Source organism: Labeo rohita, chromosome 21, assembly GCF_022985175.1.
Source record: "Labeo rohita strain BAU-BD-2019 chromosome 21, IGBB_LRoh.1.0, whole genome shotgun sequence".
NCBI classification, from domain to species: Eukaryota; Metazoa; Chordata; class Actinopteri; order Cypriniformes; family Cyprinidae; genus Labeo; species Labeo rohita.
Window position 1 is genome coordinate 9,452,508 of NC_066889.1, and position 21,151 is coordinate 9,473,658.

Below are 21,151 nucleotides of genomic sequence, written 5' to 3' on the forward strand. Positions count from 1 at the left end.
CAATGTTTGCTATGGGTAGGGGAGAAGGTGCAAGTCCATTTAGGCTGACACGCTAGTAAGAGTAGAACTGAACATTTGGTTTAAAGATCTTTTCAGTTTTTCACTTGAGAAAACCATTGCCCACCAACCTCAGTGTTAAGGTAGATTCCTTGTGCCCTTGGTTAGATCTATAGGTTACAGATTTCAGAGCAATGTGGGACTTCTTCCTCTGCCTGCTACCTTCTCTGCTGCTGGTCCTGGTTACAATATTGCGTCGATGGAACTGGATCAGTCGTCTTACAGATAGTACTGTTAAGCAGTTGGGTCGCTGTATGTGGATTATGGCCTGTAGACTCTTGAAACTGCCATGCTTTCCAGTATCAGAATCCATAGAAGAATGCCAGGCAGAAGTCAGACTGATCTGTAAACCCACAGCTCTTGCCAGCCACCTGAAGAAACACTGCTATAGTTTGGCCCAGCCTCCGCTGGCAAGATGGCCTCAGTCCGATCCTCATTTACAGATAATTACCAATCTCATGTGGCCCACAAAGGAAGGTGCTGAACTGCAAGGAGGAGTCCGCTTTACACGTGATAACCTTCTCCTAAAGGATGGGGGTATTGTGGCCCTGGATTGGGCTGTGAGTCTGACAGACCAACAAGGTCAGGCCAAAAGGGATCATCATCCTGGAGGAAGATTTCTGGGCCTTCACACTAGTAATCCTGCTATTGTTGTTATAATTCCCAACGCCCTAGGCAGAGTAACACCACACTTGCTCAGGTTGTGCTACCAGACTTTGCAACAGGGTTTCTATCCAGTGGTTTTCCATCGACGTGGTCATGGAGGCTGCCCACTGACTACTCCACACTACCAGGAGTTTGGAAATACATCTGACCTTGTGCAAGCAATAGCATACCTGCGGAGTCATCATCCATCCTCAATTTTGCTTGCAGTAAGTGAGGGCTCAGGATCAGGATTACTGCTGTCCTATTTGGGGGAATGTGGCTCTTCATCCTACCTGACGGCCGCTGCCTGCATCTCTCCTGTGTTTCATGGACAACTGTGGTTTGAGTATGAGCTACCTTGGCTCTATCACTGGATAGCCCTCATCTATCGCAAGTTTCAAATAAACAGGTAGCAAATTACTCACAAATGTAGAGTGAACTATGCTAAAGTGTTATGGACAGCAGAATCCACTGCTGTAGAAGTACGGGTGTTCACACTCGGTTCTCGAGGGCCATTCTCTTGCAAAGTTTAGCTCTATCTTGCCTAAACACACCTACCTTGAGGTTTCTGGAATGCCTAGTAAGACCTTGATTAACTGGTTCAGGTGTGTTTAATTGGGGTTGGAGCTAAACTCTGCAGGAGAGTGGGCCTCCAGGAGGATTGGACACCCGTGGGTTAAAGCAGGGATAGGCAACATCTGTCCTGCAGAGTTTAGCTGCAACCCTGAAAAAAAGAAGAAAAAAAAAAATAAAAAAAAATACTCACTTGTCTGTAGCCCTAGTCATAGATATATATAAATACATAATTGCCTCATTGGGTGCTTTGGTCCGTTTATGCGATACGTCAATGTGTCTGCCATATTGGTCGGGGCAAGACAGCCTTAAAAACAAACGGAGCTAAACGAGGAGCTGAGTTTTTTTCTGGATAAAAACACAATAGCGTTATATTTTTCAGCCTATTTCAGTGGATTGTAATCTACATGGTTAAAAATAGTTAAATAACTCTGTCTCCAGTTATTTAATTAGGCTTGGAAAATTATTAATTTTTGTAAGAAATTTTAAAAGCTCAGACTTGTCACGCTTGTTGATTTGGCTGTGTTTTTTGGTTAACAGTTCTAATATTAATGTAATGTAACTGTGCCATATACATGTAATTTTAATGTACAATAAGTGAAATAAATTTTTTTCATTGCTTTCTCTGTCTTTAGCCCCAACATATTAGCTTTTCTTGTGCTTCAGGTCAGAACACAGCTCATTACTTTTGAAATGCTGAGAAAAATCGAAGTGCATATTTAATAATTATATATATATATAATAATTTACCATCATTGAGAAAATGGAATACAACCAGCGAAAACAAATCAAAAAGTGATTCACTAGTCTACTTTCATAGCACTCTATGCAGATAGAAACTCCACAACAAACAACATCATCCTGTATGGATCCAGTAAAACTTACAGTTACAGTGGTAAAATATTGTAAAACAGTTACAGTAAAAATATAGTAAAAATATAGTAAAGTGATATCTGTAATATTAAAAAAGTATATGTAGTACATGTTGAAGTAAGTGAATAATATAATAAAATAGCAAGTACAACAGTACAATAACTTGAGCAATATAATAGATTTATAATAGCAAACATTATATGTATAAAACTAATAACAATAAATAAATGAATAACAGTACATGAATAATAGCAAGTAGAATATGTAATATATACAGAATAGACAATAATGAAAAATGCATTAATAGTAAATTATAAATTAAATTAAATAATAGTTGAAAAGTACAGTTTAATAACAGTATCTGCGTAATAATTATTACATTTATATATATATATATATACACTGTGTATATATATATATGTATACACACAGTCGAAACCAGAAGTTTACATACACCTTGCAGAATCTGCAAAATGTTAATTATTTAATCAAATAAGAGGGATCATACAAAATACATGATGCCTGCAAAATTGTTTGTTTAGTACTGATCTGAATATGATATTTATACATAAGACATTCACATATAGTCCACAAAAGGAAATAATAGTTGAATTTATAAAAAATGACCCTGTTGAAATTCAATACTGTGTTGTTACCTGAATGATCCACAGCTGTTTTTTTTTTTTTTTTTTTTTTTTTTTGTTTAGTGATAGTTGTTCATGAGTTCCTTGTTTGTCCTGAATCCTTCAGCTCCCACAAATTCTTTGGTTTTCCAGCATTTTTGTGTATTTGAACCCTTTCTAACAATGACTGTATGATTTTGAGATCCATCTTTTCACACTTAAGACAACTGAGGGACTCATATGCAACAATTAAAGAAGGTTCAAATGCTCACTGATGCTCCAGAAGAAAAAAACATGCATTAAGAGCCGGGAGTGAAAACTTTTTGGATAGACTAGAGATATTTACATTTTTCTTATTTTGCCTAATTATCTTTTTTTTTTTTTTTACTTAGCACTGCCCTTAGCACTGAAGTTACAGAAGATAATTACATTTTCCCAAAAGACAAAAATTCAATTTACCCTAGTCTTTAAATTCCAAATGTCATGATCAGCATTAAACAATCTGTGTAAATTTTAAATGCAGTCTATAGTATTGTGATTGACTGAAAAAACTTGTTATATTTAAATATTTGACAAAAAACAACAAAAACATTTACTTGTACAGGGCTTTAACTTGTAACTGGTGGTCAATTAAGCTGTCAACATAATGTTAAAAATCATCAAAAAACAAGCAGGAACAACTGTTCAGTCTTACCTGTGCAAGATAATAACCTGAGATTTGTTTTTATTCTTGTGTGATGGTTTGTAGATGCCCAAGCTGCAGATGACTCAGGTATCGTTTCTCTTGTACTGATATGGGAGTTATGGAGAGTTGCCCTGCACAATATGGCGGCGATGTTGACATGCCGTCGAGCGGCCAATGAGGCGCCTAGGTATGTCTATGGCCCTAGTAATTCTGAAGAAATTGATTAGATTGTTCAGGTGTGTTTGATTAGGGTTGGAGCTAAACTCTGCAGGACAGCTGCACACCAGGACCGATGTTGCCTATCCCTGGGTTAAAGAAAAGTTCACCCAAAAATGACAAAAGGAAGAAGTGTGAGTGAAGTGACGTGTGGCCAAATATGGTGACTCATACTTGGAATTTGTGCTCTGTCGCAAAGTCATGGTTCGCAAAGTCATTGTTAATATTACGCTTGTTTAGGATGTCTTAGGTATGCACGGACCGGTCAACATGTGGCGCTGAAGTACCGTGAGAACAATTTAAAAGCTTAAAGAGTCATCTACTCTTAAATCGCTCTTGTGGTGCTTTGGTGTCGTGCGCCAGTGCATCTTGAGCAAGTCTGGTGTGTTTGGTGCTGCCGCATAGCGTTGCTGGGAAAGATGAGACAGCTGTTTTTTGGGGGGGTTTTTTGTTTAGTGATGGTTGTTCATGAGTTCCTTGTTTGTCCTAAATCCTTCAGCTCCCACAAATTCTTTGGTTTTCCAGCATTTTTGTGTATTTGAACCCTTTCCAACAATGACTGTATGATTTTGAGATCCATCTTTTCACACTGAGGACAACTGAGGGACTCATATGCAACAAGGTTCAAACGCTCACTGATGCTCCAGAAGGAAAAACCATGCATTAAGAGCCAGGGGTTAAAACTTTTGAACAGAATAGAGATATGTACATTTTTCTTATTTTGCCTAATTATCTTTTTTTTTTTTTTTTTATACTTTTTTTATAGCTCTGCATTTAACCCATCCAAGTGCACACACACAGCAGTGAACACACACCCGGGGCAGTGGGCAGCCATATTGCTGTGGCGTCAGTTGGGGGTTTGGTGCCTTGCTCAAAGGTCACACCTCAGTTGTGGTATTGAGGGTGGAAGATGGTCATTCACTCTCCCACCTACAACCCCTGCCAGACCTAAGACTCAAACCCACAACCTTTGGGTTACAAGTCAGACTCTCTATCCATTAGGCCATGGTTGCCCCAAACACATCTTTTATAGTGTTTTTTTTTTATATATTTTTTTAAATAGAAACCACTATAAAGTAAGTCTATGCAACTTATGCTTAACTGTGCTAAAACTGCACCTGCACTTGGGCCGGTGTCCTGCAGAGTTTAGCTCAAGCTTGCCTCAACACACTTGTTGGGAAGTTTTTAGTATGTCTAGTAAGAACTTGATTAGCTGGTTCAGACATGTCTAATTGGGGCTAAAGCTAAACTCTGCAGGACACCAGCTCTCCAGGACCAAGTTTGGGCACCCCTGACGTAAGTCAAACCCTTAATTCCAGTCTTTCCATCACTTGGCACACAAGTAACATGGACTTTTTATGGTGCTTTATGGCCATTTTTTAAAGGTCAACGCCATCAGTCCATCCCTGCTCTTTTATGCTGGCCACTACACAATTCTAGCTCTGATTTTCTAATCGCAGAGAGTTGTGAGTTCGTTTACATGATTAGCAATCACTTACCCCTTTTACACCAAGGCAGTTCGAGTACTGGTTTGGAGCAAGAGCCTAGTTTCAAATCGGTTCTTTGTCTTTCGACACCCAAAGCACCAGCTCAGAACCAGAAAAAGTGATTTGCAAGTAGCACCAAAACATTTCTGGTCTAGAAGTAAGAACCGCTTACATCAGGGGCTGGGGATGGGGTTAACGTGACCAACAAGACAAACAGAAACAGGCTTAGGCTTTTTTTTTTGTTGTTGTTGAAAGAGCAGCTAAACACGAGCATGTTGGATTCGGTATGTTTGTATGCCGATGTAGGTTCGCAAAGTCATTGTTAATATTATGCTTGTTTAGGATGTGTCAGGTCATGTGTCAGAGAGCAATTTAAAAGCTTAAAGAGTTCTTCTGCTATTCAGTCGCTCTTGTGGTGCTTTGGTGTCGTGCGTCAGTGCATCTCAAGCAAGTCGAGATGGTGTGTTTGGCACTGCCGCATAGCATTGCTAGGAAAGATGAGATGGGTTTGGTGATGTAAGACCTGGCTGTGTGGTGGTTCTCTAGCCCGTGGAAAAGCAAAACGGTTCTTAGAAGGCTCGTCAGGGAACCAACTCCGAACTGGCAATAACACTAGCTCTGAACTAGTACCCTATATGCCGTTTTTCAAAGACAGGACCTGAAAGTGCCAACGTGTTGCTGATGCCCAAGAGATATTCAGCAGGATAAATTTAGTTGTATATTGTACAGGGCAGCATTAAAGTGTTCCACAAAATAACATCTATGACTTGGAATGACACAAGGTTGAGTAAATGATAACCAAACTTTCATTTTTGGGTGAACTGAATCTTGTAAATGTTATAGTACAAGAACTGCAACCCAAGTTAGGGTATTGCAGGATGCCACAATGCAAAACTACCATGTGAAAAAGGCAACTGGGATTACAAGCTCTTTGAATTTAAATACTTGACCCTTTCCACAGGTACGCTACAGCTTTGAGCTCTGTAATGGATGTAGCAAAAATTCTACAATGCAACTCCCTGCGAGATATGGAAGAACTCATGTTCTGTGCTCTTAAGCAGTTGGATCAAAGAATGTCAGATTCAGTGGACAATGTTGGAAAGGACAGTTCAAGAACATCAGCGAAGCCTGACTGGGTAAGTTACTGGGAGAGGAATGAACCTTTGCGAGATGCAGACGAAGTGGCAGTGCCTGTGCTCTGTTTGTGTAGCCAAGATGATCCTCTTCTTCCACCTCTCTCCACTGTACCGGAGGCACTTTTTCATAATAGCCCTTATTTCCTGCTGGCTGTGACGGAACAGGGAGGACACTGCGGCTTTAAGCATCAGGATGGTCATGGAGGTACTACTTCCTGGAGTCACTCTGTGGTGCTGGAATACTTTAGGGTAGTTGCTGATTTCTTCAGGGTAGAGGAGAAGAAAGGCTTCAGAGATGTTATTGCACACTGTGGCAGCCAGTGTCTGAGGCATAGCACCAGTGCTGTGCCGTCTAGAAAACGAGCAACCATGCTCCGGAAAGAAAGGCCCATCTTAGGTTCACGAAGACGGCAAATCTCAACTCCCTCTGATGCATTCACATTTGAAGAGGAGCAGGAGGATTTTACATGGAATAGATCTTACACACGCTGAGTGAGAAAAGCAAGTGGTATTATAAGATCATAGCAGATTGACAGTGCTAAACTTCCTACCAAAAGGCACAGTATGTTTAAGAAATATGAGGTGCCCTTAGTTAGAAAACCCCAGTTTAACAAGGAAACCATGGAAGATAATGGGAACAAAATAGAGAACAAGAACATGTTGGTAGACAAAAAGAACTTCAACTGACTAGCAAACGGCTTAAATATGTTGACAGCTTGGCCTACACTATTACATGCTATATTTAGCATCCCGTTTTTTTTTTTTTTTTGTACAAATTCATTTGAAGGAAGTTGCGGCAACACAACGCAAGACGGTTTTTCCCCTCAAAAGACAAGACACCACAATAAAGAGCTCTCTCTCAATTTTTTGACTCATTATCTGATTTCAAAAGCACAACGTTCAAAAGGAATCAATGAAAAAAATTCTCACAAAAAGAATGTTCTGGAAAAATTACACTTCATACTAGATTTTAAAAGCAGACAAATGTATTGAAACATACAAATGACAAAACCAAAATGTACTAAAATTACTTTATTACAGTTGATTTCTTTGTCCAGTAGCCCTCTGCCAACAAAAGGAGTAATTACAAACAAAACATTACATTTGTCCCCTTAAGTTTTCATAATTTGTGTGTATTTTAATTCACTTGTAAGTGTTTTTGTTATGAATAGCCATAACAATTTTTGTAATCTCTCCAACATTCAGTTTTTCACAATCTATACATTTTAATACAGGTTACATATGGATTGCTATGGTAAATGTTGAAGCAGGAAAACGAGACAACAACCATCAAAACAAAAAGGATGAAATACTGGTTAAAGCACTGTACAGAGATGTATCACCTTCCTTGATTATTATTCATCCTGTTGTTTTCACACTTGTCAAAAGGGTCATTCAAACAAGGATGCTATTCTCTTATAACAGGGCACACCTTTCTCTTTTGTAAAATACTGCATGGCCCTGATTGTGAGGGTTAACTCACATTTTGAGTCTATGGCTATTCCTCTGGTCCAGTGATTCCATTGTACTGAATGCGATTAAATGAATGGCATGTAATATGGGTCAATATTCTCATGTTAATTTGTTACATTTGGCCCAAATCTTTAGGATTGGCTCTGTATTGGCTCAACTGGTTTTAGCTAGTCAGACTGAGTGAGATAGGCAACTTAGTGCCAAAATAGTGTTCATAGTTGGTACTAGTTACTATAGATAGCATTGAAGAAGAATGTTTTGAAGCCATTCTGAAATAGGCATGATGGCATCTCTTTTTTGAACAAAACAAAAAGAAAACCCATGCCATTTATCTTTGAGAAGACGAAAGTTCACTGCTGGTTCACAGATAACAGAACATGAGTACTGGCACTAGTGAATATGGTAATTCATACCTTTGAAAGCAAGGAGAGCAAGAAGCAAAGAGAGGACTATGGAAAGTGATATCCTCTGTATGAGGGGAAATAAAATCAATTTTTTTTTTGGGGGGGGGGCTTTGCTTGACACCTCTGAGAATATGCTTTGTGTATATATATAGATTTTTCTTCTCTTTTTAAATAATCAATATTAGAAACCAAGTTATTTTTCTTTTATCTTCACATTCAAGCAATTAAATTTTAGTCTAGTTTTAACTTGGGTCTTTATATTTGATTTCCATTTATTCATTTATTTAAATTTCTAAATATACAATATACACAAATGTTTTCCTATACATCTTACTTAAATCTGTCTCCTGGCTGTATACTCTTCCACCATAATGTTTTATATGCTATCTGACCTTTTTTCCATTGCATTTTAATCACTTTTTTCTACATGCTGTGGTAAGTGTTCAGTTGGAGGGTGGGCGGCAGTCGCTGGAGCTCTGGGGTGGGCATGGAAGAAACAAAGGCATTGCAGGGACGACAGCAGCGGCACCCACCCGCCCGCCCGCACAGCAAAAACATTCAGCGGTCTCAAGCCTACCCAACCCAGACCTCCCCACTCCTAAAATCCACACAACACGCTCTTGTCGAACCCAGCCTGAGAAAGAGGAGGAGGGGACACCCGAGGACCAGGAGATCTGCTCGTACGTGATTGTAGTGATCAGCTAAGAGTAGAACAGGATGGTAAGGTGCTTTACTGTGATGTTAAGCTCAGTGAAAGAAGACTTGAATGTGAAAGGCTGTTATCCTTTTGCATAGTTGCGATTGTTAACTTTGGCATCACTAAATCAAAAGACTACAACGAACATTAATGTACTTCAACGGCTTTCGCCATACTGTTATTCAGGAGCGACATTTTACCGTGCCAACATGCTTTAACACTCACGTACATTTACACAGCAAAACCTGGTTTTAAGTGTCATTCTACATATTCAGTTCAAGACACCCCTACTTTTCAAGACCTCTAAAGTACCTCCACATTAATATAGCAATATATCGCTCACCTACCTTATGACCATCTATGTCCTTTTGGCCTACAGCAATAGAACACATCTGTTCATACACTTGCTATCAGAATTTTAGGCTACATTTTTAAAGTTTTAAAAGCAAAATGGCATCCTGGTCTCCACACAGTTTTTGGTTATTTGGACCTGTGGAAGGATGGCAATGGCAACATAAAAAAAAATAATAATCAAAATAATAATTCTAGCAAAATCTTGGAATTTCACAGTATCTTTTCATAGTTAAAATTTGTTCTGGCACGAAAAGAGCATACTGTTTAGTAATACATTAAAAGTAGTGCTTGTTGTTTACAAAAGACTACATTAGACAAAATCAAGTGCATTGTAAAGCTCGATTCTTTCACATTCTGCTATCCAACCCTTATACCATCTATTTATATTTATATTTATATATATATATATATATATATATATATATATATATATATATATATATATATATATATATATATATATATATATATATTTCTGCAACTGTTTTATTAAGAATCAATGTTCGCCTCAAACAATATGCATTCGTCTCCCACTCTATATAACCGAAACCAGCTGCTAATAAGACCATGATAAAACCCACTGCACAAAGACATACAATCTCACCTGTGAGAGGTAATGCACAGCATTCATAAATTCATTCTCACCCTCACTAACATTTTCAAATCAGTTTTACATACTCTAAAATGCACAATGCATTTTCTCTGAATTCAAAACTTGTTCACATCATTGCAAAAATGACTTCGGTCATTCTGGATTCTAGCTGAAGTTTGATACAACTGGCCAGAATGTTTCAAGTGCGCTTCTGACTGACATTCTTAAAACCTGAACTACAATGGATGCATTTTGTGCTTACCATGTATATAAAATATGTATTCAGAGGATTAGAAATAAAGGAATGGGTATAAAAGGGGAAAAAAGGGAAAAAAAACAAAACAAAAAAAACAAAACAAAAAAAGACCACGGTGCCCCTTTGTCCCTTCCCCTATGGCATTTTGGGTCAAGACGGGTGTTGTGGGAGAGCAGCGGGTGGTCTTACGTGTAGGACAAGTGTGAGCCATTGGAAATCTGAGAGGCGATGCTGGCACTCCTGCTCATCCCCTGCTCACTGCGGCCCCCTGAGGTGGCTCGCCGTACTGCCTGGGGACTGTTCCGTAGCCCACCACTTCCACCGCTCGAGCGCTGACTGCCCCCAGTCCCGTGGTGCCCCCAGGGAGGCGGCCCCCCTGAAGGCAGGCCGTGACCCCAAGGCTGCTGGATAGAGTCACTGTGGCTTGGGTGGTGGTGGTGGTGGTGGTAGTGGCCGTGCTGGCTGCCGCTATGGTGCCCTCCCCAGTGTGACCCCTGAGAGCCTGCACCATGCTGCGAGCCCCAGCTACTCTGGGCCCCCGGAAAGCTGTGGCTGTGGCCGTCGGATGACGCCAAGCTGGAGAGCACCATGTTGCTGAAGCCCAGACGCATGCTTTCAGAGTCAAACGCCTCGATCTCCCGGGCCTGCTTCTCTAATAGACTGCGGATTCTTTCTGAGCGCTCATTTTGCAGGGCAACCATTTCCTCTTCAATCTAACCAAAAACCAAAACAGAATCAGGTAACATTCCCATTGAAGACATAACTTTTTCTCAGCTACTGTTGTTTTGGTCAAGGCTAGAATGCACCACACAACTTTTCCACAGATTTCTGCCAAGATTTGACGTATGGAAGTCTCAACGCTAGGGTTGGGTATCGAGAACCGGTTCCATTTCAGAACTGGTTATTCAATAAGACGCGTGCATTTCGGTTCCCCTAACGAGTCCTGCGTTCGCATTTTAATGTGATTTTAAAGTTTACAATCAAAAGTTTTATGCACAGGAAGGGAAAAAACTTGCGCACTCTTTGTGTGCAGCGCGAGCACAGTGAACAGCGGTCCCGGTGCGGGTTCCTGGCCGGATCTGACATCTCTTTCACACTTACCACCCAATATGCACACGTCAATATATCTATATAAACACAGCCGTTTTTGTTGAAAAGTGAAAATGAAAAAATACAGATCAGAAAGAAAATGTGTAACAGTATTTTTAGATCCGCATGCGTTTGGTGTTAAAGAGACAGCAGTCTAATAAATGTGCTGCCTGTCATTAATGTTAATGTTAATGTAAAATCATTTATTGACTGAATATCTTTCAGAACTTTAATGAGGATTAATCTATATTTTATTTATGAAAATAAAACTGAAAAAAGAAAAAAAAAAATTAAACTTTTCATTTAAATTTCTGTACCTGTAATTTGTTCAGTTTTATTTATTTATGCTATTGCTCATTTATTTGCTTGTTATTTTATTACAGACTGTTTACTTGTCTTTAACAATTTAATGTTTGAAATTTCAATTAGTGTAGTTGTTTTTGCTGTGGTATTTTTGTTAAAACCATATGCAAAAGTTCCTATTAGACCTAAGTGTTCTGTAGGCTGCTGCTTTTTGCTCATGTTATTCAGCTGCAACAACAACAACAAAAAAAAAATATATACAGAAAAATGTTTGACCTAATTTTTTGTATTGACTATTGGAATCAGAATCGATTAACAGAATCGGTTTCGATAAAATTCAAACGATACCCAACCCTAATGCTAGTTGATGTAAGTCAGAGCTAGAATGGTATATTTTTATTAGATATATAAGATATGATTGAAGAATATCCTGGGAGCTGTAATGAATAAAACCAGGAAGATTTAGGCTTCATTTAGGCTTCTTTGGCTCTCTTTGACTTTGACTGTTTGAAACATGGTATCCTGTTCATGGTGCATGCTAAACACACTGCACCAGCCATTGATACAATGTAACTTGTTGGTAGTACGTGCTTCAACCTTAGAAAGAAAACAGCTGGATAACAAAATAATTGTAGCAAGAGTTTAAAGTTGAAATCATTGGCCTGTATGAAAGTGGAAGAAGATTTTTTATCTTTAGACTATGATTCCACCTAGTTTTGAAGAGATCAATACTTTGAGCTTATTTCATAACACTATTTTCATGTCTCCCAGCGACGAGAAAGATGGCTGTGTGTGACATTGTGCTCAGAACTACTTGAAAGTCTGGTAGCGTGTGATCACTTTGTGTATGTGTATGATGCCCAGTTTTTCTCTCCAACCATTTACAAAGTCGGGAAGTGTATGATGTGTAGTGTTTAGGTTTTAAAAGTTGTGTAGTGCATTCCAGTCTTTAATAAAAAAAACCTGTCTGATTCTTCATGCACCTTTTTTTGTGGAACACAAAAATAGACATTATTGAAGAATCTACACATTTTTCCAACATCGCATCCACATTCAGTATTGGAAGGTCAACATGATGACAAAACACTTGTTCTTGTGCATGCATTAAGGAAATGTCTTTTTTTTAAATTCTGGATACAAATTTAAGCTAAACCTCCTTTAACAAATGCTTTATAAATTTCAACTTTTATATTCCACTGAAAAGAAGTTTGAAAACAAGAGTTAAAGGGAGAGTTCACCCCAAAATGAAAATTACCTCATGATTTACTCACTCTCAAGCCATCCTAGTTGCATGACTTTCTTCTTTCAGACAAATGCAAGCAAAGTTATATTTAAAAAAAGATGCACTGGCTCTTCCAAGCTTTATAGTGGCAGTGAATGGGGTTTAAAATAAAGTTGGATGGACGAAGTCCAATAAAAGAGCATAAATCCAACATATAAAAGAACTCCACATGGCTCCGGGGGATTAATAAAGGCCTTCTGAAGCAAATCAAAGCGTTTTTGTAAGAAACCTATACATATTTAGTTTCCAGCAGACGTTCCAGTAGTGTAAGCTCCGGTGAGAATATGCTAGTTTCACAAGAACCAAGTTTTGTTCACAGCAAAGGACAAATCAGTTTTGTCTTGGCTTATATGGAAATCCTGAATTTTCTTTGTGAATTGGTGTTTTATTTTGCTCTCTCCGCTGTGCTTTTATGTTCGTCACTGTGTTTGCCTACCTCCTACAACATCCTCTGGAATTCCGTTCTCTTGTAAATGTGCATACCACATTTAGCGAAAGCTAGAAATACTGGATTATAAAGTTTAAAATATGGATATTTTTCCTACAAAAACACATCAATTCACTTCAGAAGACCTTTATTAACCCCACAGAGCCATGTGGAGTATTTTTTATAATGCATTTATGCACTTTTATTGGACTTTATCCATCTAACTTTATCTTATCTAACTTAAACCCCATTCATTGCCATTATAAAGCTAGGAAGAGCCAGGACATTTTGTAATACAACTCCAACTGTATTCGTCTGAAAGAAGAAAGTCATACACACCTAGGATGGCTTGAGGGTGAGCAAATCATGGGGTAATTTTCATTTTTGGGTGAACTATCCGTTTAAATGGAGCATGAATGACAGAACTTCATATTTGTTAGAGCTATACTTTTAATTCTAAAACAACATGCCTCCCCCCTTGTTTTTTAGTACTGCACTGCTTTAGTTTGTATCAGATAACATACCTTCTGCTCAAGAAGAGCCCTCCTCAGTGAAACCCTCTGCTCCAGTTCTTTCCTCTCACGATCATGCTGTGCATCCGTCTGCATCTTGATCTTGCTCTGATAAGCATTTAGCAACTCCAGCTCTTGCTGCAGCTGCATCTTTAGCACCTGACATTCGGCCTCCTGTGCCTCGTCCAGTCGCAGCTGAGGAGCAATATGGGAAGCATAGTTACATTTAGAATTGGTGTGTAACAGACAAGAGAAGGTGAATGGCACATTACTCATATTTAAATTAGGTGAACAGATTTTTGTCTCCTGCATTACATAGCCCACAACTGAATACTGTGAAGTAACTGCATCAACTTTTGCAGAACTTGTGAATGATTCAAACTCTTCAACTGCTTTGCAGAAAGAGCTATACATATGCCTACACCTAACACGGCAGGTCACTCACAGCTTGTGTGGAGAGCATGTCATTGATGGAATGGTCATACTGCTCAGCAAGGATGGCTAATTTTCGGGTCTGCTCCTCCTTCAGCCTCTTCAGCACAGCCTTGTGGTCAGACTTGGGTGTGGTCTCCAGGAGGTGGTTGCGCAGGGCCTTATACTGCCGTGTCTGGATTTTACACGTGTCCTGGAACTGTTTCTTGATCTGCAGCTCTTTAGACTAAAGAGGAGCAAAGACTTACTGACTTTACACCACTAGTATAGCTAGTGTATGTTACAGAAACAAGCATAGGCTACACACCTTAAGGCTCTTGGGCTGTTGCCGAACCTCCATGACGTGTTTGCGGCGCAACTCTCGCTCTCTGCGTTTGTTGTACTCTAGCTGGTTGGTGAGTTCAGTCTGATGCTGCAAGCGGATCAGCTCCGTACGCATCTTCTGGATGGTGCCCAGCTGCCTCACCTCTAGCTCCTGCATGGACTCATGATGGCGGAGCAGCATGGCATGTTCCAGATCTTTCTGTGTCTGGCGCTTATTTAGCTCCTGGATTAAGAAAAACTCTTGATATTATATTTGTTTTCTTTGAAAATAAGAAGATCTAAAAAAAATGTCTGTTTCATTTAATTAATTAATTTAAAAAAATACATTAGTGATAATTATTAGACAGTCACTAGTTATGTCTTTGAGGAAAAGTGACGTTACCTCCCGTACAAGGTCTTGCTCTACATTGTGTTTTGCAATGAGGATTCGCCGTTTAAAGCGCCGACATTCCAGCTCCAGGTACTGCCGCTGTCGACGGAGCAGGTTGGCTTCCTCCTCTGCCTGGTAGTGCTGAAAGTTCTCCTTCTGCTTCGAAAGCCACTCCTGCTTCTCTTTCTTAGGGGTGGACTGGTTCTCATTTAGCTCCTAAACTCAGCATGGGAAACATCAATAGGTTGTAAAAGGAAATAGACATTTTTCTTGCTTTAAAATATTTGTTTTAGCAGTAAAATGCAAAATGTAACTACAAACTCTATTTAAACATCTGTTATATATAAAATATTTTTAAACACCCCCTGGGGGAAAATCAAGTCTCTCTCTGGTGCTTTATAAGATGTTTAAAGACAAACCATGTGCAAATTCAATCAATCAACACCATTGTTGAGGATTTTCTCCTTAAAACTGTAGTGTACCAAAGACGGTCTCAAAAATGTTAAACTATCCCGGTTTCCTACCATCACAAACATGTAATCGTTCCCGTCAACTTGTGAGACGGGGCTTTTCATACATGGGGCCTATACCATGAAACTGTTTAGCTGGCTAACCAGGTACCTCTCAGTTTAGTTTGCACTGGGTCTTAGGCACCACGAAAGTGGTTTGGCTTTTAGTGATGTTTATCGCCATAGTAACTTGTGCTATATGGCTAACCTGCTACAGGACAGGTTATGTTCTGGTTTAAAGATCTCATACCGAAATTTGACCAGTCTGGTTTGAGCAATAAAGTCACCCCCTCAGTTTCTCTTGCTCCAAATTAAAGGACACTACATAGACATTTTTAAAGATAAAATCGTCTGGCTTTAAGTTAAGATTGTTTCATATAATTATTTTATATAATTGTATAATTATTATACTGTTAATACATTACACAAGCCATTTTAGTTTAATAATTCTTATTACATTTTTTATTTTAAAATAATATAAATACATACATATAATATGCAACATAAATTAGCTTTAGAATCAAATACATAAAACTTCAAACATGACTTCACATGAGCTTAGATTTTTAAATCTCTGTATACCTAAATATTAATATAGTTTTAATTATAAAATCTTTCACTTGCACTAATAAGGCAAATTGTCCTTGTTCATAGACAGCTCTTTTCATCTTGCTGTGTAAATGTGTTTAAATTCTTAATATTTGTCCATTTTTTTTTTAATCTGTGGCAGCGAATTTCACAGACTCACTCACAAAGTGAATTGCAGTTTCAAGGTGTGTGATTGGCTGTTTATTGCTAAGGTCACACTTTCATGTGCAGAGGTTTTTAAGTCCCTTATAACAATGCAAACAAAGATTCACTGTGCATTGTAGAAAACTTCAGTGATTATAAACGAACTCTGTGAGATCACGAAGAAGAGTAACAGCTTTTTAGTGATCATAAGGGAAGTGCTTGTGCAAGCTTTCTAGGCTATAATTAATTTAAAATTTGAATAATGAAGATATATTTTAGATTTTTTTATATTTTAGATATTTTTTTATATTTTATATTAAAAAGTTTAAATATGCAATTTTGATAAAGATGAGTTAAATTGGTGTCTGCGGGGATGGGGGACTTTAAATTAATAAACATTCTTTTTAATTAACTGAGGAAAAAACTATGAATACCACTTTGATTTTTACTAAACTACATTTATGTATTTTACTTCTTGCTTAAACATTTTTAACAATGTTCTCTCCCATCCTCTGGGATGTTTATTGTCTATTTGTATAACTGTTTAGCTGTCAAGTGGCTAAACAATAGAGATAAACCATTTTTTAGCTGTATTGCTTATGCCCATTTCCATTATTTTTTTTTTTCTCTCATTTCATTACACTGTTCAAGGAAAAATAATCTCACAGATCTTAGAGGTCAGTTTAGGTGGAATTATGCCAAGATGAAAAACACTACTGGCAAATTCATAGATGGGTAAAAAGCCACTCTTGAATATGTGTTTACCTCTTTCAGTTGTTCCTTTCTTAGCTTGTACTCTCTCGTTTCTGTGACTCCAGGAAGCTACTAAGCTCTTTCTTTTGCTGTGCTTGAATGTGCTGTTGGAATTTCTTCTCATCATTGGCAAATGATTTGGCCTTTAAGAAATAACATTCATGAAAAATGACAAAAGATACAATTGATAAAAAAAAAAAAAAAAAAAAAAAAAAGGCTTTGTACACAGTGCCTGTGTCATGATAAAAAACAAAGCAGAAAGCACATTATTCTCTAGAACGTTGTTTTATGCTGTAATTTGTCTTCACTGGAATTGAGGGTCATTGGCCATGGCATAAGAGAAAGAGGGCAAAGAGGGGCATCTTTGTGCCACCCAACAAATGACTGAGGACTAAACAGATAGTGTGACATGTCTTCCACACACTTACATCTTTCTCTATGGATGCTTGGTTTTTCTTCACAAGTTTCTCCATCTCAGCAGCAAAGCTGTTCCTCTGGGCCTCCAGCTCTTTGTCCAGTCTCAGCCTGTGTTCATCCATCTCCGCTTTTAGTTTGTTTTCCAGTGCCATAAGGTGCTTCTGGTGCTGCCGTCTCATGCGCTTGTAACCGGACATCTGCTCCCTCAACTCAGAGTCCTGCTCATGTTCCTGCATCTGTCGTGTCACCTGAAAGAAGGAAGAGGAGGAGCACAATGAAATGGAAGGGAGGTGAAGAAAATAAAATATAAACAGTACAAAAACCTGAGACTAGGAGTGAACAAAATTCTTGTGATTCCATTCAATTTACACCGTGCCTACACTGAAAGCAACCAACGCTATGGTTCGTTGATTATAAAATGAGTAATGCAGTTTTGTCAGTAGAGGTGTGAAGCATTTTATGACAGATCCACTGTGACTGGCTCACCAAAGAGGCTGTGCGGATGGTGGCAAAGTGCTCACGGTTGCGATGGTGTTTGCGTTGCGGGGGCTGTGCAGGTGCCGGCTGGGCTTCTGAGGGACGAGGGCGCATTTCAGGAACCTCAGGGTAAACTTCCTCTTCTTCCTGATGGACACAAAAGCAGGACACATATATTAGATATTATGAAGTTAAATGTTTACAGTTAACTTCAAATTCATATACTGTTTAAAGTATAAAGGATCTCTAATTTGGTTATAGAAGAAGGCATGAAGGTTTCTGAGACATTTTATCAAGAGGTACATGAACGTACAGGCTTCAGGTGTATGACCGAACTATTAGACATAACAGTGTGGTCTTTCTCCAGGTCAAGGTCACTCTTGTCATCAGCAGCGTCGGGAATACTGTTCACTGAGCTGCTCTGAGAACTTGCACTGATTGACATGCTGGGAATGGACTGATTACTGCCCACACTGCTCACTGTGCCCGTACGACCAGCACCGTGCTCTTGCTCCTAAACACACACGCACAACAGTAGTTCAGAGACCAACAGTAATCATAGTAATGTAAACAACTCTATTTTACAAACTATATAATATTTACAAATTACATAATCAGCATAACAATGAATATTAAAAAATAAAAAATAATAATAATAAAATTTAACGTAAATATGTACATAAATTTTACAGTATTTGTTTTCTGTTTTACAGCAGCACTCAAGCTGCACAGACTTCACAAGTTTGTGTAAAACCTGATGGTCATGTTATCCACCAAGATTTGAGAATGACCCAAAGAGTATCCTGTGCTTTAAAAGGAAGCAAGAAGCAAGCAGTTTTAAATTTGACTTTGAACATTTTGAACATATTGATTTAGACTTATTTGATTTAGGACCCCACTTTATATATGAGCTAGCCAATATTAAAATACTGGAACTAGGTAAGACAGGCAATCTGACCTCATCTCCCTCCTGGGTCTCAGTGGTCGGCCCATTGTGCGCCTCCTGAAAGAGGATCTTCTTCATCTTGCGGTACTGCAGGTTATCCAGCTCTCGGACCGCATCTTTTGTCCGCAAAATTAAGTCTATCAGAACAGATTCTGGCCTCTCTCGCAGGACGAAGGCATGCTATGGTTTTAGTCAAGAGTGCAGAAAATAAGGCAGTTATATTTAGGTGGATTATTATTATGACTACCAAACAAAAAGGTTATTTAAAGGAGTAGTTCAATTCCAGAACAAACATTAACAGATAATGTACTCATCCCCTTGTCATCCAAGATGTTCAGGTCATTCTTTCGTCACTCGTAAAGAAATTATGTTTTTTAAAGAAAACATTTCAGGTTATTTCTCCGTATAGTGGACTGCTATGCTGCCCACGAGTTTTAACTTCCAAAATGCAGTTTAAACAGCTTCAAAGGGCTCCAAATGATCCCAGCCGAGGAAGAAGGGTCTTATCCAAAAAAAATAAATAAAAAAACTCCCCTCTCATTTTCTCCTCCAACTTCAAAATCGTCCTCCATCACTGTTTTACCTTTTTTTCTAAAGGGCATTTGATCTTTGCACATTCACTTTGTAAACACTGGGTTGGTACTTCTGCAGCGATGTAAGATGATTTTGAAGTTGGAAGAAAAAAATGAGGTGGGATTCTTTGACATACCCTAATTGTACTGATCTGGGCTGCGTTTCCCAAAAGCATTGTAAGCTTAAGTAAATTGTATACCCATTGAAACCAATGGTGCTACGTAGGCTTGTGATGCTTTTTGGAAATGCAGCCTAGGATTACACAGAGTATGCATGTGCATGGCAGAATTAGACAAGACAATCATTTAAGGTTAAAAAGTAATTTTAACCTTAAATGAAAATGACCGATCGTTTCACTAGATAAGACCCTTCTTCCTCGGCTGGGATCGTTTAGAGCCTTTTGAAGCTGCATTTAAACTGCATTTTTGAAGTTCAAACTCTCAGGCACCATAGAAGTCCACTATATGAAGAAAATTCCTGAAATGTTTTCTTTAAAAAACAATTTCTTTATGACCGAAGACAGACAGACATGAACATCTTGGAAGACAACCGGGTGAGTATATTATCTATATATATATTTGTTCTGGAAGTAAAATATTCCTTTAAATGTGTTGATAATTCAGTGCAAAGTTAACACCTGCAACAGATCCTCAGAATGTGGTCTGTCTTGGGGGATTTTCTGAAGGCAAGAGTCAACAAAATTTCTAAAATAATCCGTCCTGAGGAAAGAAAATGACACCGCATTTAAGTCAATATTTTTCATAATTAATATACATTAGGCATTTGCTCTAAAATTATGTAAATGGGCTATTTAAAGTGACTTCAACGGGGTTTCTGCAGGTTTGATGAAGGTTAATTTGAGAATTTTTAAGGCCTTTTTCAGATCAAGTTAAGAAAATTTAAGCAATTAAAAAAAACATCATACAAATATTACAGAAAATACAGCTTCCTACCAATCTCCATTACTTTTTAATTCATTTTGCAAAAATAAATAAATAAATAAAATAGCTAAGGGCTTAAATACATCTGCACCCAACCACTAGAATATGAAATTACCTTCTGATCACACTACAAAAAAAGTGATGTTCTGCTGTAGTATTTTTGTCTTATTTTGCAAATGCCTAAGGACTGTTAAGAAGATGAAGACAAAATGAAGACACATTTACTTCTGAAACAAAATGGCTAAGGTCTGTTTACTGTGAAACTAATCAAAATGAAGTGAGTTTTATATATATATATATATATATATATATATATATATATATATATAAATAAATAAAATCCACTAATGGTCTTAGCAAAAACAACATAAAAAGGAAATTAAAGTCTCATATCCTATTTACAGATATTTGTTCTTTTTTAACTCAATTTTGTTTAGTTTCTCAGAAAACATCCCACTTTTTTTTAGAAACGCATGCAACATTCAATTATACGACTTTTTCAGTTTAAGACTCTTTTTTTTTTCCTCTTTATTTTTATTCCAAGGACAAATACTATTATTTATACAGAGACTGTATTTTTTTTTACATTCTTAAACCCTCCCCAACCAACCCAGAACATACTGCCTAATATTAATAATGATATATTGATTAGAATACAACAGAGATGTATGTGCAATAGTTGAATAAAAATGGAAAAATAAATGAATAATTACAAAAAGTTAACATAAAATAAAATAAAATAAATAAATAAATACATACATGAATAGATCAATTAAACTGGATACCATAATCAGGAATAGTTTAAGACTTTCTGCTCTGATTTCAGATCTTTTTAATGGCTTAATTTGTGGAAAGGTGAATAAAGACTTTTTTTTCTAAGACTTTTTTTTTTTAAAACCTGCAAAAACCCTGCTTCATTTCAACCAAACAATGGTTGGTCAAGTAGTTTTAACTAACTTTTTATTTAATTATTTGTATTTATATGCACCATTA

At 37.9% G+C, this 21,151-nt stretch overlaps 2 protein-coding genes across 2 annotated transcripts in view; one reads left to right on the plus strand and one right to left on the minus strand.

Moving 5' to 3' along the window:
- LOC127152933 (protein ABHD15) lies at positions 1–7,582 on the plus strand. The gene is made up of 2 exons (XM_051093842.1): positions 1–1,111; positions 6,121–7,582. The coding sequence occupies exons 1-2, from the start codon at positions 192–194 to the stop codon at positions 6,785–6,787; spliced, it is 1,587 nt and encodes a 528-aa protein (XP_050949799.1). The 5' UTR covers positions 1–191; the 3' UTR covers positions 6,788–7,582.
- Positions 7,313–21,151, minus strand: part of taok1b (TAO kinase 1b) — a 24,092-nt gene continuing 10,253 nt past the window's right edge. The window contains 12 exon segments of the mRNA XM_051093841.1: positions 7,313–10,784; positions 13,697–13,879; positions 14,130–14,342; positions 14,424–14,663; positions 14,823–15,026; positions 16,817–16,852; positions 16,855–16,947; positions 17,233–17,469; positions 17,708–17,845; positions 18,012–18,212; positions 18,657–18,824; positions 19,855–19,936. Coding sequence (XP_050949798.1) covers positions 10,257–10,784; positions 13,697–13,879; positions 14,130–14,342; positions 14,424–14,663; positions 14,823–15,026; positions 16,817–16,852; positions 16,855–16,947; positions 17,233–17,469; positions 17,708–17,845; positions 18,012–18,212; positions 18,657–18,824; positions 19,855–19,936 — 2,323 coding nt within the window. The 3' untranslated portion in view covers positions 7,313–10,256.